The 18,191-nt window shown below is 40.6% G+C and overlaps 3 protein-coding genes across 4 annotated transcripts in view; all 3 read left to right on the forward strand.

The window, feature by feature from the left end:
* LOC104791659 (RNA-binding protein 39-like) overlaps positions 1–1,848 on the forward strand; it is a 5,418-nt gene extending 3,570 nt beyond the window's left edge. Inside the window, 6 exon segments of the mRNA XM_010517600.2 lie at positions 180–338; positions 672–736; positions 818–1,031; positions 1,117–1,205; positions 1,295–1,409; positions 1,525–1,848. Coding sequence (XP_010515902.1) covers positions 180–338; positions 672–736; positions 818–1,031; positions 1,117–1,205; positions 1,295–1,409; positions 1,525–1,572 — 690 coding nt within the window. The 3' untranslated portion in view covers positions 1,573–1,848.
* Positions 2,193–13,338, forward strand: LOC104791668 (RNA-binding protein 39-like). Of its 2 annotated transcripts, XM_010517619.1 has the most exons (5): positions 2,193–2,250; positions 2,327–2,569; positions 12,623–12,711; positions 12,812–12,926; positions 13,036–13,338. In XM_010517619.1, the coding sequence occupies exons 2-5, from the start codon at positions 2,549–2,551 to the stop codon at positions 13,075–13,077; spliced, it is 267 nt and encodes an 88-aa protein (XP_010515921.1). In that variant the 5' UTR covers positions 2,193–2,250; positions 2,327–2,548; the 3' UTR covers positions 13,078–13,338. The 2 variants fall into 2 exon arrangements, with proteins under 2 accessions (XP_010515921.1, XP_010515913.1); XM_010517611.1 differs by having other exon boundaries at positions 2,203–2,569.
* Positions 13,967–18,191, forward strand: part of LOC104791685 (probable ubiquitin-conjugating enzyme E2 23) — a 5,429-nt gene continuing 1,204 nt past the window's right edge. Inside the window, exons 1-6 of the mRNA XM_010517630.2 lie at positions 13,967–14,114; positions 14,366–16,408; positions 16,611–16,748; positions 16,894–17,376; positions 17,496–17,565; positions 17,655–17,794. Coding sequence (XP_010515932.1) covers positions 14,402–16,408; positions 16,611–16,748; positions 16,894–17,376; positions 17,496–17,565; positions 17,655–17,794 — 2,838 coding nt within the window. The 5' untranslated portion in view covers positions 13,967–14,114; positions 14,366–14,401. The remainder of the gene's footprint in view (positions 14,115–14,365; positions 16,409–16,610; positions 16,749–16,893; positions 17,377–17,495; positions 17,566–17,654; positions 17,795–18,191) is intronic.

Genomic DNA, 18,191 nt, shown 5'->3' on the forward strand with positions numbered 1-18,191 from the left:
CGGATCCTTTCTGTGGTAAATACATGATATAATTCCTGAACAGAAATTCGTGTTCTTTGTGCTTAGTGATGGTTCATTATATAATTGTATGAAGGCCAATTCTATGAGTAGTGTGACACCCGTATGTGAATTATTTTGGCTGACAATGAGCAGTAATCCATCTTAAATCTCTCTCAAAGGCTCTAAACATGCATCTAACATCACATGCATATTATATCTGTTGATAATGTAGTTTGATGTTTCATTAGGTGTCAGCTGTAACTGATCAAACTGAAGTTCCAGATGCTGGACAGACGCAAGCCACTGGTGATTTGGATGATGACGATGGAGGAGGCCTGGTTAGTAGTTGTCTTAATCTCGGTAGCATAACCTCCACAAGTGGATATATTTCATGGATCTTTTGGGAGAACTCAAGTTGCCTGTTCCACATAATAGATATAGTTGCTGCGTGTAGGATTTGGTATTGATAAAATGTGAGCATGAGTTTAATCAACTTTAACAAAAGGGTGTTAATTGATAATTTTAGTACTTGATCTGGTTCTCTATAAAAGTAAATAAATAGCTACTATGTGTAAGATCCATGGTGGAGTAAAAGATATTGGAGTTATCTTTCCAACACTGTCAGTAAATGCATTTGTTCTTGTAGTCTTACCTGGTTGCTTTTTCTTTAGTCTCTGAATGCACAATCTCGGGCGCTTCTCATGCAAAAGCTCGATCGTAGTGGAACTGCATCAAGGTTTCCCTATTTCCTGTTTCTCGGTTTTTGTAGTTTGTGTCATTCATTTATATTCCACTAAATCTCCAACCTTCTCTGCAGCACTGGCCTTACTACAGCTGCATCTATTCACGGTGGAGTTTCTACAATATCTCCACTGACAAATCCTGCTGTTGTACAAGGGTCTTTTCCTGCTGTTGCTGGACTAGTAGGGGCCGGCATTATTCCCGGTGTAAATATACCAGCTGCGATCGACCCAGTTGGTGTCCCCAGCGAATGTCTGCTACTTAAAAACATGTTTGATCCATCCACAGAGGTTAGTGATCTGCTTAATATTTTTGTTTGACTTAACAATTCATACCTCAAGTTAAATCTTGTTTACACTTGTATCTGTTTGGCAGACTGAACCTCATTTTGACGATGATATCAAAGAAGATGTTAAAGACGAATGCTCCAAATTCGGAGAACTGAATCATATCTATGTTGACAAGTTAGTGAGCTTTTTAGGATATTGTAACTTTTCTCACTCTGAAAAAGAGTAGACTGATCTCTGACTTTGAAACTCTGTTGCTAAAACAGGTACAGCATTGGTTTTGTCTACCTGAGATTTGAGAATGTGGAAGCGGCCATGGGTGCACAACATGCTCTCCATGGGAGATGGTTTGCCGGAAAGATGATTACTGCCTCTTACATGGTATCTTAAGAAAAAAAAAGCCATGACTTGTCTTTGTCTCACTTTCTTCAAACTGTTTTCGTTTTCATCATCTACTTACGAATCTTGCTTCTTTCTATCTCCTTTGTTTTAACAGACTACAGAGGCTTACGAGGCCAAATTTCCCGAGAGTAAGGTCGATTAAATGGTGCCGAGACAAAGTTTTTAATATGGTTTAAAGCATAAATGAAGATAACAATCTGCGGTGGTGAAGTTTGCTGTCCTTAAGGGTTATTACAAATCCAATCTTATGTCCAATTTATGTTTATGTCTTTTTTACCCGCTTCTTGTATTTTTAAGTCTCGGATTCTCGGTAGTATTATGTGTGACGGTAACTTTGACACCTTTTTAGAAGTTTAAATCCAGTATTTGTATTATGCGAACATGTTTTTAGATTTCATAAGAATGTTTCGACTTTCTAGTTGGCTTAGCAATCAAAAAGCAAGTTGCCCATCTTTGTCGAACGGGTCTTATATATTATTAAGCTTTTTTAATTATCTGAATTTATAAAAATTCTTTATTCTTCTTATCTAATCGTAAATTTTTAAGTCATATGACAAATATATTATGTAAATTCTTAACCTGAAGTATTTAAACTAGCTCTTGGAAACAAATACAGTACTTTTCTATTTTCTGATTTAGGAAAACCATTTTCTTATTTCCTTATCCTAGAGTGTTTTACTTTACGTTATATTATTTCTTTATCTTTTACTTTACGTTTTATTATAAATTAAGGTTAGGTTTTGTTTGTGAAAACATATCCATCCAAGCTAGGGAGAGGTTCTTATCTGGTTAGGACGGGGTTGGGGAGTTCTAGAGAGAGGTTTTCTACTATCATACACAACAAAGGTTTTGGTTTTGTAATTCACTTTTCATTCTAACAGAGTTTATGTTTAAAGCTTTTGGACAAGACAGAACATCTTTGTTCCGAGTTGGTGTGGAGATTATCTAGACTAGCTTTTCATCATAACTTGTGCTTGGCTTTTGAGATGGGACATGACCTTGGTACAGCAACACATGGTACGGTTGAGTAGTCGCGAGTTGTTGTTGATTCAACGGCAATTGTCTCTATATGTGATCCAACTGTAAATATCCCCAGCGAATGTCTTCTGCTTAAAAACATGTTTGATCCATCCACAGAGGTTAGTCATGCATCTACTAAACGTTTTCCTTGTTTCTTTTAACAGTTTCTATCTCAAACTAATTCTTCTTTATTGTGAAACCTAATCTAAGAACTTGAGATTAGAACAAATACGAATCGAAACGAACACAAAGAACGAACAAAGAAAGAAATGAATCGACACAGGAGATTTAACGAATTCAGGCTTCGATGTGAAGCCCTATGTCTCAGCCGGCGTCGGTTCACCGGAATTCACTATACTCAGCTCAAACTCGAGCTTAAACATCGACAGTTACAATCACTCAGATCTCTCCCTCTCTCTCTTATTTCTCTCTCTCACTCTACAAAAATTGAAAAACGATAAAGATGAAGAAGATGAGCTTAGACACTTAAGAGTCATCTAACAAACCCTCACACGTGCAAACGTGTGACCAATGAGAGAGCTTAGCGTGTCGCCTCTATAGCGGACGATCAAGTCTAAACCAGACTCAATTGAACCAACCGGTTCACAGCTTAACCAGCTTCCAGAAACCTTCTGACACACCCAAAGTGTTTCCAACACTTGGTTAATTCCACATTAACCTTATGATCTTTAGACTACAACCTTCAAATCTCCACCTTAGTCAAATATATCTTTTACCTGGTGAATCCTCGTATCCAAACCCGGACACCTGCTTAACGTCCTCACCGGACTTCTTAGTTCCTCGAAACCCGAAGCATTCCCAATGCTTCCTGAAACTTCCAAACCGGAAGTACCTTAGTGAAAATATCTGCAGGATTGCTCTCTGTAGGAATCTTCACCACAGTAATAATACCCTTGCTGATAAGATCTCTCATGAAGTGATACTTTACAGCAATGTGTTTCGTTCTTTTATGAAACACTGCATTTTTAGACAATGCAATCGCACTCTGAGAATCGCAATGAACCTCTACCGTATCCTGCGGAAACCCAAGCTCTTCTGCTAAACCTTTGAGCCAAAATGCTTCCTTAATAGCTTCAGACAATGCAATTTATTCAGCCTCGGTAGAAGACTGAGCCACCACTTTCTAAAGAGTCGATCTCCAACTGATCGGATTTCCTCCTGCAGTAAAAACCATACCTGAAGTAGACCTCCTCCGAGTAGCATCTGACGCATAGTCCGAATCACAGTAACCAATGATAACAAATTCTCCCTGCTTCCTGAAGCTCAAACCTAAACCAACAGATTCCCTCAAATACCTGAAGATCCACTTAACTGCTAGCCAATGAACTTTGATAGGTCGACTCATAAACCTACTGATCAGACCCACTGGATGAGCCAAATCAGGTCTGGTACCTATCATCCCGTACATAAGACTCCCTACTGCACTTTGATAAGGAATCTTCCGCATGTAATCTGCCTGTCGTCTTAACTCCTCATCAGATGCTGCCTTTAGCTTGAAGTGAGCACCAAGAGGCGTAGCAACAGACTTCGCTTGATCCATCCTAAACTTCCCAAGAATCTTCCTCAAGTAACTTTCCTGGGAAATCTTCAACCTGTTCGTTGATCTGTCACGAACAATCTCCATGCCTAGGATCTTCTTAGCTTCTCCAAGATCCTTCATTTCATACTCCAGACTCAGCAAATACTTCAAGCTCTGGATCAAGTCTTTATCTGTCGAAGCTATTAGCATATCATCGACATAAAGAAGCAAGTAGATGTAAGCTCCACCTTTAACCTTCTTGTAGTACACACAACTGTCATAGTCACTCCGGTTGAATCCAATTTGAGTCATGAATTCATCAAACCTCTTGTTCCACTATCTAGGTGCCTGCTTCAACCGATATAGTGATTTTTTCAGTAAGCAAACTTTCTCCGGGTATTTCTTGCTAACAAACCCTTCTGGTTGCTCCATGATGATGTACTCATCTAAATATCCGTGTAGAAAAGCCGTCTTCACGTCCAACTGATGCAGCTCCATGTTGTAATGATTAAAAGCTGCTAGCATATACCGAATAGAGACGTGTTTGACAACTGGAGCAAAGATCTCCTGGTAATCCACTCCTTCTTTCTGTGAAAAAACTTTGGCCACCAACCTGGCTTTAAATCTTGGAGGATCAGAATCTGAAATTCCTGCTTTACGCTTAAAGATCCACTTGCAACTTATCGGCTTACAGTCTTTTTGCCTGTCTATCAGATCTCAGGTGTTATTTTTGTACTGAGAACTGATTTCCTCTGTAGCTGCTTCCATCCACTTGCCATTGACTGGATCTCTCAGCGCTTAAGCAAAAATTTCTGGCTCAGTGAGACCTCCATCTTCAGACAAGAAACACATGTGGGCTTCCATCTCATCCTCTTCTGTGCCCACATCGTAGTCCCGGAATCTGACAGGAGGAACAATCTGTCTCCTGACTCTGTCTCTAGCCAGCTGATAACTACCCGAGTCCTGTTGACTACCACCTTGATCTGCAGTCTCTGTAGCTTGAACCAATCGATCAACCGAGACCTGATCAGATGAAACCTCCTGTTCTGAAGAAGCTCCACCTTGAGAAGAATCTCCTAAGACCATGTGTTCACCTGCAAAATCAAAAATTAAAAGTTTATCAGTAGCTAAAACAAATTGATCATTACCTTTCTTTGGTTTGGACTTGAGATCCTTGAACAAAACATCCTCCTTGAAGATGACATTTCTGCTTATAATGCACTTCTTGTCGTCTAATAACCACACCCTGAACCCTTTAACTCCGTCTGGATAGCCTGTAAAAACTCCCTTCTTCACCCTGGGTTCTAGCTTTCCCTCATTTGAATGAACATAAGCCAAACAACCGAACCTCCTTAAGCCATCCAAAGAAGGCATCACAGAAGTCCATAACTCCTCAGGGACCTTGAAGTCAATTACTGATGAGGGTGAACGGTTTATCAAGTAAACCGCAGTAGATGCAGCTTCTGCCCAGAATCTCTGACCGAGACCACTCTCACTTAACATACTTCGAACCTTGTTCATAATGGTTCTGTTAAGTCTCTCTGCTACTCTGTTTTGTTGTGGAGTATAGGTGCATGTCATGTGCCTAACCACACCTTCATCCTTGCAGAAGCGATCAAACTGTTGATTGCAGAATTCGAGACCATTGTCTGTACAAAGCTTCCTTACTTTCCTTTCTATTTGAGTCTCCACCATTTTCTTCCAGTTTACAAAACTCATGAAAGCCTCATCCTTGGATCTCAAGAAGTAAATCCAAACTTGCCTAGAGTAGTCATCCATGAAGGAAATGAAATATTGACATCTTCCTAAACTCAACGGTACATTAGGAGAACCCCATAGATCAGAATGCACGTAGTCCAATTTTTCGTTAGTGACATGCTGAGCTGAGCCAAAACTCAGCTTGTGAGTCTTACCGAAGACATAGTCTTCACAGAATTCAACTCCGAAACCTTACTGTCCTTGAAACAACCTCTCTTGGCAAGAACCTGAAGTCCCTTCTGACCGATGTGTCCTAGTCGACTGTGCCACAACAGACTCTGTTCATCAGCATGAGCAGAGTCAGTAGGCTTCAATGACTCTGCAACATGAGCTTCTGCGTGTTTAGCAACTCCATCCAGAATGTAAAGCGTCTGACGCCTTGTGCCCTTCATGAAGACCGTACAACCTTTCACTACTTTGAGGACACCATTTCCTCCTTTGAACTCACATCCTTTCAAGTCCAAAGTACCAAGAGATATTAAATTTCGAGAAATGTCAGGCATGAACCTAACATCATGCAAGACAAACGTCGTACCATCCGGGTTCTGAAACCTGATCGACCCAATACCTTTTACCTCACAGTAAGTATTGTTTGCCATCCTGACCTTTCCATTTGACAACTCATTCAACTCCATGAATAAGTCCCTCTTCGAAGTCATGTGAAAAGAACACGCCGAGTCCAAAATTCACTCGCCTTGACTAATCTCTCCCGTAGCCAAGTTTACCTCTGATGCTACTAAACCTAGCAAATCCTGAGCATCATCTTTAACCATTGCTGCCTCTCCTTGGTTTTGTGATTGAGTGTTCTTTCCCTTGTTTCTTTCTAACCACTTGTAGCATTGCTTCTTGAAGTGACCCTCCTTTCCACACACCCAACAGATCTTCTTACCACCATCTCTGGATTTGTATCTTTGCCGATTCTTGTTATTGTTTTGTTGAGTGTTCATGTTCTCCAATCTTCCTCTGACGAAATGAGCTTCAAAGATATTATTTAAACCACTGCTATCCCGAAGCTCCATCTCCTTTGATCTAGCAGCACTCGCAACCTCTTCAAACTTGATTCCTTCTCTCCCATATCTCAATGTCTCCTTGAGCAACTCATATCTCGCTGGAACCTCTATATCTAGATGACTGAGATCTGTTATCAACTTCAAGAACTCATCAATATTCTCGTCTAAAGTCTTAGACTCTTGCATCTTGAAGTTGTAAACCTTAAGCTGAAGATAAACCCTATTTGGAAGAGTCTTTACCATGAACAGACGCTCTAATGTAGACCAGGTCTTTGCGGCTGTAGCACACTTCTCGATCTTCCTCAATACTTTGTCTCCAACGTTCAAGAAAATCACATGCTTCGCCTTGTCACAGCGATCGAGTCTTGTAGCCTCATCCTCAATCAGCTTCTTCTTCTTTCTTGGATCTGACTCTTCCGCTTCTGACAACACCGGAGGTGTATCCTCCGATAAAACATCCTTCAATCCCAGGACGCTTAGATGCGCAAACATCCTTGTTCTCTAGAGTGAGAAATCTCCAGATCCATCGAACAACGCGACTTCCAATTTCGCACTCATCGTAGATCTTGATTCGCCTTAGCCGTAACTTGGCTCTGATACCAATTTGTGAAACCTCATCTAAGAACTTGAGATTAGAACAAATACGAATCGAAACGAACACAAAGAAAGAACAAAGAAAGAAATGAATCGACACAGGAGATTTAACGAGTTCAGGCTTCGATGTGAAACCCTACGTCTCGCCGGCGTCGGTACACCGGAATCCACTATACTCAGCTCAAACTCGAGCTTAAACGTCGACAGTTACAATTACTCAGATCTCTCCCTCTCTCTCTTACTTCTCTCTCACTCTACAAAAATTGAAAAACGATAAAGATAAAAGAAAATGAGCTTAGACACTTAAGAGTCATCTAACAAACCCTCACACGTGCAAACGTGTGACCAATGAGAGAGCTTAGCGTGTCGCCTCTATAGCGGACGATCAAGTCTAAACCAGACTCAATTGAACCAACCGGTTCACAGCTTAACCAGCTTCCAGAAACCTTCTGACACACCCAAAGTGTTTCCAACACTTGGTTAATTCCACATTAACCTTATGATCTTTAGACTACAACCTTCAAATCTCCACCTTAGTCAAATATATCTTTTACCTGGTGAATCCTCGTATCCAAACCCGGACACCTGCTTAACGTCCTCACCGGACTTCTTAGTTCCTCGAAACCCGAAGCATTCCCAATGCTTCCTGAAACTTCCAAACCGGAAGTACCTTAGTGAAAATATCTGCAGGATTGCTCTCTGTAGGAATCTTCACCACAGTAATAATACCCTTGCTGATAAGATCTCTCATGAAGTGATACTTTACAGCAATGTGTTTCGTTCTTTTATGAAACACTGCATTTTTAGACAATGCAATCGCACTCTGAGAATCGCAATGAACCTCTACCGTATCCTGCGGAAACCCAAGCTCTTCTGCTAAACCTTTGAGCCAAAATGCTTCCTTAATAGCTTCAGACAATGCAATTTATTCAGCCTCGGTAGAAGACTGAGCCACCACTTTCTAAAGAGTCGATCTCCAACTGATCGGATTTCCTCCTGCAGTAAAAACCATACCTGAAGTAGACCTCCTCCGAGTAGCATCTGACGCATAGTCCGAATCACAGTAACCAATGATAACAAATTCTCCCTGCTTCCTGAAGCTCAAACCTAAACCAACAGATTCCCTCAAATACCTGAAGATCCACTTAACTGCTAGCCAATGAACTTTGATAGGTCGACTCATAAACCTACTGATCAGACCCACTGGATGAGCCAAATCAGGTCTGGTACCTATCATCCCGTACATAAGACTCCCTACTGCACTTTGATAAGGAATCTTCCGCATGTAATCTGCCTGTCGTCTTAACTCCTCATCAGATGCTGCCTTTAGCTTGAAGTGAGCACCAAGAGGCGTAGCAACAGACTTCGCTTGATCCATCCTAAACTTCCCAAGAATCTTCCTCAAGTAACTTTCCTGGGAAATCTTCAACCTGTTCGTTGATCTGTCACGAACAATCTCCATGCCTAGGATCTTCTTAGCTTCTCCAAGATCCTTCATTTCATACTCCAGACTCAGCAAATACTTCAAGCTCTGGATCAAGTCTTTATCTGTCGAAGCTATTAGCATATCATCGACATAAAGAAGCAAGTAGATGTAAGCTCCACCTTTAACCTTCTTGTAGTACACACAACTGTCATAGTCACTCCGGTTGAATCCAATTTGAGTCATGAATTCATCAAACCTCTTGTTCCACTATCTAGGTGCCTGCTTCAACCGATATAGTGATTTTTTCAGTAAGCAAACTTTCTCCGGGTATTTCTTGCTAACAAACCCTTCTGGTTGCTCCATGATGATGTACTCATCTAAATATCCGTGTAGAAAAGCCGTCTTCACGTCCAACTGATGCAGCTCCATGTTGTAATGATTAAAAGCTGCTAGCATATACCGAATAGAGACGTGTTTGACAACTGGAGCAAAGATCTCCTGGTAATCCACTCCTTCTTTCTGTGAAAAAACTTTGGCCACCAACCTGGCTTTAAATCTTGGAGGATCAGAATCTGAAATTCCTGCTTTACGCTTAAAGATCCACTTGCAACTTATCGGCTTACAGTCTTTTTGCCTGTCTATCAGATCTCAGGTGTTATTTTTGTACTGAGAACTGATTTCCTCTGTAGCTGCTTCCATCCACTTGCCATTGACTGGATCTCTCAGCGCTTAAGCAAAAATTTCTGGCTCAGTGAGACCTCCATCTTCAGACAAGAAACACATGTGGGCTTCCATCTCATCCTCTTCTGTGCCCACATCGTAGTCCCGGAATCTGACAGGAGGAACAATCTGTCTCCTGACTCTGTCTCTAGCCAGCTGATAACTACCCGAGTCCTGTTGACTACCACCTTGATCTGCAGTCTCTGTAGCTTGAACCAATCGATCAACCGAGACCTGATCAGATGAAACCTCCTGTTCTGAAGAAGCTCCACCTTGAGAAGAATCTCCTAAGACCATGTGTTCACCTGCAAAATCAAAAATTAAAAGTTTATCAGTAGCTAAAACAAATTGATCATTACCTTTCTTTGGTTTGGACTTGAGATCCTTGAACAAAACATCCTCCTTGAAGATGACATTTCTGCTTATAATGCACTTCTTGTCGTCTAATAACCACACCCTGAACCCTTTAACTCCGTCTGGATAGCCTGTAAAAACTCCCTTCTTCACCCTGGGTTCTAGCTTTCCCTCATTTGAATGAACATAAGCCAAACAACCGAACCTCCTTAAGCCATCCAAAGAAGGCATCACAGAAGTCCATAACTCCTCAGGGACCTTGAAGTCAATTACTGATGAGGGTGAACGGTTTATCAAGTAAACCGCAGTAGATGCAGCTTCTGCCCAGAATCTCTGACCGAGACCACTCTCACTTAACATACTTCGAACCTTGTTCATAATGGTTCTGTTAAGTCTCTCTGCTACTCTGTTTTGTTGTGGAGTATAGGTGCATGTCATGTGCCTAACCACACCTTCATCCTTGCAGAAGCGATCAAACTGTTGATTGCAGAATTCGAGACCATTGTCTGTACAAAGCTTCCTTACTTTCCTTTCTATTTGAGTCTCCACCATTTTCTTCCAGTTTACAAAACTCATGAAAGCCTCATCCTTGGATCTCAAGAAGTAAATCCAAACTTGCCTAGAGTAGTCATCCATGAAGGAAATGAAATATTGACATCTTCCTAAACTCAACGGTACATTAGGAGAACCCCATAGATCAGAATGCACGTAGTCCAATTTTTCGTTAGTGACATGCTGAGCTGAGCCAAAACTCAGCTTGTGAGTCTTACCGAAGACATAGTCTTCACAGAATTCAACTCCGAAACCTTACTGTCCTTGAAACAACCTCTCTTGGCAAGAACCTGAAGTCCCTTCTGACCGATGTGTCCTAGTCGACTGTGCCACAACAGACTCTGTTCATCAGCATGAGCAGAGTCAGTAGGCTTCAATGACTCTGCAACATGAGCTTCTGCGTGTTTAGCAACTCCATCCAGAATGTAAAGCGTCTGACGCCTTGTGCCCTTCATGAAGACCGTACAACCTTTCACTACTTTGAGGACACCATTTCCTCCTTTGAACTCACATCCTTTCAAGTCCAAAGTACCAAGAGATATTAAATTTCGAGAAATGTCAGGCATGAACCTAACATCATGCAAGACAAACGTCGTACCATCCGGGTTCTGAAACCTGATCGACCCAATACCTTTTACCTCACAGTAAGTATTGTTTGCCATCCTGACCTTTCCATTTGACAACTCATTCAACTCCATGAATAAGTCCCTCTTCGAAGTCATGTGAAAAGAACACGCCGAGTCCAAAATTCACTCGCCTTGACTAATCTCTCCCGTAGCCAAGTTTACCTCTGATGCTACTAAACCTAGCAAATCCTGAGCATCATCTTTAACCATTGCTGCCTCTCCTTGGTTTTGTGATTGAGTGTTCTTTCCCTTGTTTCTTTCTAACCACTTGTAGCATTGCTTCTTGAAGTGACCCTCCTTTCCACACACCCAACAGATCTTCTTACCACCATCTCTGGATTTGTATCTTTGCCGATTCTTGTTATTGTTTTGTTGAGTGTTCATGTTCTCCAATCTTCCTCTGACGAAATGAGCTTCAAAGATATTCTTTAAACCACTGCTATCCCGAAGCTCCATCTCCTTTGATCTAGCAGCACTCGCAACCTCTTCAAACTTGATTCCTTCTCTCCCATATCTCAATGTCTCCTTGAGCAACTCATATCTCGCTGGAACCTCTATATCTAGATGACTGAGATCTGTTATCAACTTCAAGAACTCATCAATATTCTCGTCTAAAGTCTTAGACTCTTGCATCTTGAAGTTGTAAACCTTAAGCTGAAGATAAACCCTATTTGGAAGAGTCTTTACCATGAACAGACGCTCTAATGTAGACCAGGTCTTTGCGGCTGTAGCACACTTCTCGATCTTCCTCAATACTTTGTCTCCAACGTTCAAGAAAATCACATGCTTCGCCTTGTCACAGCGATCGAGTCTTGTAGCCTCATCCTCAATCAGCTTCTTCTTCTTTCTTGGATCTGACTCTTCCGCTTCTGACAACACCGGAGGTGTATCCTCCGATAAAACATCCTTCAATCCCAGGACGCTTAGATGCGCAAACATCCTTGTTCTCTAGAGTGAGAAATCTCCAGATCCATCGAACAACGCGACTTCCAATTTCGCACTCATCGTAGATCTTGATTCGCCTTAGCCGTAACTTGGCTCTGATACCAATTTGTGAAACCTCATCTAAGAACTTGAGATTAGAACAAATACGAATCGAAACGAACACAAAGAAAGAACAAAGAAAGAAATGAATCGACACAGGAGATTTAACGAGTTCAGGCTTCGATGTGAAACCCTACGTCTCGCCGGCGTCGGTACACCGGAATCCACTATACTCAGCTCAAACTCGAGCTTAAACGTCGACAGTTACAATTACTCAGATCTCTCCCTCTCTCTCTTACTTCTCTCTCACTCTACAAAAATTGAAAAACGATAAAGATAAAAGAAAATGAGCTTAGACACTTAAGAGTCATCTAACAAACTCTCACACGTGCAAACGTGTGACCAATGAGAGAGCTTAGCGTGTCGCCTCTATAGCGGACGATCAAGTCTAAACCAGACTCAATTGAACCAACCGGTTCACAGCTTAACCAGCTTCCAGAAACCTTCTGACACACCCAGAGTGTTTCCAACACTTGGTTAATTCCACATTAACCTTATGATCTTTAGACTACAACCTTCATTTATACTTATGTATCTGTTTGGTGCAGACTTATCCCTATTTTGACGTTGATGTTAGAGAGGATGTTATAGAAGAATGTTCCAACTTCGGACGAATGAAGCATATCTATGTTGACACGTAAGTGACCGCTTAAGGATATTGTATTTTTTTCTCACTCTCGAAAAGAGTATATATAGGTTGATCTCTGACTTTTTGAATGTCTCTCTTGGTAAAACAGGAACAGCGCCGGTTTCGTCTACTTGAGATTTGTAAAGGCGCAAGCAGCCATGGGTGCACAACGTGCTCTTCATGGAAGATGGTTTGGTGGAAGGATGATGACAGCAACTTACATGGTATATTATTGGCTTTCATTATATATACTAAACACGAATCTTCAAAACTGTTATTTGATATCATTATATATTACTAACACGAATCTTCTTCTTCCTTTGTTTTTCACAGACTCGAGAGGCTTACGAGGCCAAATTCCCCGAGAGTAAGTAGCGAGCTACCCTTACTAAGGTTTAGGGAGTGTCGTAAGTTCGAAGCCTAAGACAGAGTATTAAAGTCACTATGGTTCTTAAGGCATCAATGAAGATCAAATTTGCTATGTTATGACAAATTTATGTTCATGCTTAGTCTCGAATAAATTTTAGATTTCATAAGAATGTTCCAACTTTTTGTAAGTGTAGTTGTCGCATCGATGGAAGCTGAAAACAGAATTAAAAAAACTCAAAATATGTTTAATCATATCAGTTTCAGTGATTTGGCTTAAACGAGTATAGCAAAGTGTCATAAAAAACTCACTTTCATGTTTTTTTTTTCTTGTATTTATTTTCTTTCTTCTTTATTTAAGCCTCAAATTATTTTAGATTTCGTAAGAATGTTTTAACTTTGATATCTCTTTCTTTAAGCCTCAAGTTATTAAACAGTGAAAAAAAAAGAGGGCAAAATTTTTTTTTTTTTTTTAACGAAATCTTCCCTCGTTTGATAACAATTTTTTCCTTTGTAACATTTGTAGTAGAACAGAACAGGTCTATCAAATCAATCAATGATTTGAAATTGATTAATAAATATTTTAACGAACATTATTATCTTTTACCTAGTCTGCTAGTCATAGACTCATAATCATTCTCAATACGTATAACAAATATAATTCACATACCTTTATGCAATTTTAGTATTTACAATAATCACATACAACAAAAGAAAAAGAAAAAGAAAAAAAACCTGAAACAGGCGATTTGGTAAGCAGATCCAACGGCTGAGATTAAATCCTTAAAATCATCGGTGAGTGCTGGTGAGATGTCAATTAAAAAAAAAAAGAAGTACAATTAGACATGAAGATACAAAATGACGAATATACCCTTGACGCCGCTGAGCTTCCTTGTTGTTCCTTTGCCTTCTTCAATCTTTCTCCTCGATTCTTCTTCTTCTTCTTCCCATAGAGACAAAAAACCAGAAGCATATATTTATACGAATCGATTGGAAAAAAAATCTTCCGCCTCCGGTCATTACTTCTTCTCAACGATTCGAATCCGGTACTATTTTAACTCATTGTTTCGAATCTGTTCATTAGCAGCAGCTCAATGTGATTATATATATTCCCGTCTCATGAGAATCTCTGATTAATATTTTGATGTTCTATGTGAATTTAATCGGAATGTTCTATGGTCGTTGTTGTCTTCCGCTTTTGAGATTTTGCTTAATCATCTTGAATCAATTTAGAAAGCTTTTAGATCCTAAACTCTCTCTCTCTCTCTCTCTTGTTTGATCCTTTTTTGTTCTGTAGGTATTGGGGTTTTGAAAAAAAGTTCGTCTTTTTTAGATGGAACATGAGCAAGATGACGACCCTGGTACATCAACGAATGGTGGGGTAAGGGTTGACTCGGGACTTGATGATTTAATGGCAAGTGTCTCTATATGTGATTCAACTGTGAAGAACAACAGCAGCAGTCATATCGATAGGAGGTCTGTTGATGATTCAGTTAGTAACGAGCAACCTAATATTTATCGACAAGATATTGTTAGAAACAACAGGACGGGTGGTATTGGTGTTGTTAGCGAAGTTGCTGGTGATTCTGACTCTGAGAGTGATATTACTGATGTCGAAGAAGACGATGATGATGATGATGATGAAGAGGAAGGGAAGAAGGCTAGTGAAGAGAATTTTGGTCATGGGGATGACAATGCTGCTGGAAATCGTGGTGAGAAGAAAGCTGATGGGAATTATAAATGTGGTGAACTTGAGGGAGATCAGATTCGTGTGCTTTGGATGGATAACACTGAGCCTATTCAAGATATTAATGATGTGACCGTTGTGGACCGTGGTTTCCTACATGGAGATTATGTTGCTTCAGCTTATGAGCCAACTGGCCAGGTGGGAGTTGTAGTGGATGTTAACATATCTGTAGATTTGTTGGCTCCCGATGGTTCTATCCACAAGGACATCTCAACCAAGAACTTGAAACGTGTCAGGGATTTTGCTGTTGGTGATTATGTGGTTCATGGCCCATGGCTTGGTAGAATTGATGATGTTTTGGACAATGTGACTGTCTTGTTTGATGATGGTTCCATGTGTAAAGTTCTACGTGTTGAACCCCTTCGGCTTAAACCTATTCCCAAGAATAACCTTGAAGAAGATGCAAATTTTCCTTATTACCCAGGCCAGCGGGTCAAAGCGAGCTCCTCTTCGATCTTTAAGAATTCCAGGTGGTTATCTGGACTGTGGAAGCCCAATCGGTTAGAAGGTACTGTGACCAAAGTTACTGCTGGATCTACTTTTGTCTACTGGATTGCCTCAGCTGGCTTTGGTCCAGATTCTTCTGTTTCCCCACCTGAGGAGCAGAACCCAAGTAATTTGACATTGTTGTCATGTTTCACCCATGCCAATTGGCAAGTAGGTGACTGGGGCCTTCTTCCATCGGTTAATCAATCTGCTACGATTCCCTTACACAAGCATGTATCTAAATTACGAATTTATGATTCCCAAACAAATGGTGCAGAACGGAAACAGAAAAGTGGGTGCGATTTAGAAGATGGAGTAAGCAGAAAAATTGAACCTGTTGGTATTACTGCTCAAGCTTTGCCAGAAGAAACTAGTGAAGATCTTCCTCAAAAAAATTCTTCTATTTCAAAAGAGCCTGTTCATGAGATTTGGCCTCACCATCGTAAGAAGATACGCAAACTTGTTATCAGAAAGGACAAAATGGTAAAGAAAAAAGAGGAAAGCTTTGAACAAGCTCTTTTGATAGTTAATAGCAGAACATTCGTTGATGTAGCCTGGCAGGATGGAACAGTAGAATGTAGACGGGAAGCGACAACATTGATTCCAATTGAGACTCCTGGTGATCATGAATTTGTCTCTGAACAGTATGTGGTGGAGAAAACCTCTGATGATGGTGATAACACAACTGAACCTAGACGTGTTGGCGTTGTGAAGAGTGTCAATGCAAAAGAACGTACCGCTTCTGTAAGATGGCTAAAGCCACTTCAAAGGGTAGAAGAACCCCGTGAGTTTGAAAAGGAAGAAATTGTTAGTGTGTATGAGCTAGAGGGCCATCCAGATTATGACTACTGTTATGGGGATGTTGTTGTTCGCTTATCACCTGTTACCGTTGCTTTACCAGCATCTTCTCCTGGAAACTCTTTAGAGGCAACACAGCAAGACGACGGATACCAAGATTCAGAATCCCATCAAGAAGCTAAAAGCCATAAGGATAATGAAGAAAACGATAATAATACGGAACTTTCAAAGCTCTCATGGGTTGGAAATATTACTGGCCTCAAGGATGGTGATATTGAAGTAATGTGGGCCGATGGAACAATATCAACGGTACGTCAACCTAAACTAGTATATTCACTTATAATCTCCTACTGGTCTGGTCTCATTATATGATTTGCAACATGTACGAAAACTTTGAGTGCTTTTGATACTGTTGCTGTTTCAATTTATTCATTGGGGATGTTCAATGTATGTCCCTGACCTATTTGGAGCTAGATGATTTTTAATTGATAATTTTTTTTCTTTCTCCTAGGTTGGCCCTCATGCAGTTTATGTAGTTGGACGGGATGATGATGATGAATCGATTGCTGGAGAAAGTGAAGCAAGTGATGCTGCTAGTTGGGAAACTTTAAACGAAGATGATAGGGGTGCTCCTGGGATTTCTGAAGAGGTTTATTACCGTTTATAAGAAGTTAATAATTTTGTAATTAGTTAATTATGGCTCCTGAAACAAAATGTTATGGCACTGACTTACTTCCTTATTAACATAGGCATTGCCGTTTGTCTGCAAATTAATAAGAATGTTTGATATTCAGGAGCTTGGAAGGAGTAGTTCCATTGAGGGAAACTCTGATCTAGATATCAATGCTGAGACCGATCCAGGGAGGAACGGTGCCCTAGCTCTTCCACTGGCTGCAATCGAATTTGTGACTCGACTGGCTAGTGGAATCTTTTCGCGTGCACGGAAATCTGAAGATTCTTCCAGTTCCGATTACACAGATGAAAATGTATATAAGCAAGCTGAATTGACCAACCCTTCTGATGAAAGAGATCGTCTCCTTGATGACCCTAGCCCATCAAAAATCAATGTGACTGACAATTGTGAGTCAAAGGGAACTCAAGTAAACGCAGAGAATCTTTTGAGTGGGGAAACCTCTAAACTTTTAGAAGATGAAGCATTGGAAGCATCAAAGAGTGAAGACGAGCCAGTACCTTCTGAAAATGATAGTTGCAGTTTCAGACGCTTTGATATATCACAAGATCCTCTGGACCACCATTTTCTTGGCGCAGATGGGCAGGTAGTTCAAGGACTTGCACTTTAAGATGACTCATGTGTCCTGTAAAGTATGGTTTTTTCACATGGCAGTTTAAATTGGAAACTTGATTTTGAATCTTAATTTTCGTATCAAACTTGCAGAAAACCAAAGAAAGGCAGTGGTTCAAGAAGGTTGATCAAGACTGGAAAATACTTCAGAACAATCTTCCGGGTAAGACTGTCTAACTGTACAGTTAAAACGTCAAACAGTATCTCATTATGGTAGGATCTTATCTGAAAAAAGATAATTAACTTTGGCAGATGGAATCTTTGTTCGAGCTTACGAAGATAGAATGGATCTCTTGAGGGCCGTAATAGTCGGGGCATATGGAACACCATACCAAGACGGTCTCTTCTTTTTTGATTTTCACCTTCCATCTGACTACCCTAGTGTGCCACCGGTATGGGTTTCTAATTTTTATTATTACTATTGTGCAACCTAATGTTGGATCCAGCTATGCTTAAGATGAAAACAATGTTCTGTCATGTGCAGTCGGCATATTATCATTCTGGTGGTTGGAGGTTAAACCCCAATCTGTATGAAGAAGGCAAGGTCTGTCTTAGCCTTCTTAATACCTGGACAGGCAGGGGAAATGAAGTCTGGGATCCCAAATCATCTAGCATCCTTCAAGTTCTTGTTTCACTCCAGGGATTGGTGTTGAATTCAAAGCCTTATTTCAATGAAGCCGGGTATGATAAGCAGGTTGGAACTGCAGAAGGAGAAAAAAACTCACTGGGATACAACGAGAACGCGTTCTTGCTAAATTGTAAAACCATGATGTATCTTATGCGGAAACC

The sequence above is a fragment of the Camelina sativa genome, chromosome 1 (assembly GCF_000633955.1).
Source record: "Camelina sativa cultivar DH55 chromosome 1, Cs, whole genome shotgun sequence".
Lineage (NCBI taxonomy): Eukaryota > Viridiplantae > Streptophyta > Magnoliopsida > Brassicales > Brassicaceae > Camelina > Camelina sativa.

What these genes read in the sequence shown, in the direction of transcription:
- LOC104791668 (XM_010517619.1), top strand. Translation starts at nt 2,549, where the DNA reads ATGTTTGATCCATCCACAGAG. An exon ending in TGTTTGATCCATCCACAGAG is followed by an intron (nt 2,570 to 12,622) that starts GTTAGTCATGCA and finishes TGTTTGGTGCAG; the next exon opens with ACTTATCCCTATTTTGACGT. An exon ending in TGATGACAGCAACTTACATG is followed by an intron (nt 12,927 to 13,035) that starts GTATATTATTGG and finishes TGTTTTTCACAG; the next exon opens with ACTCGAGAGGCTTACGAGGC.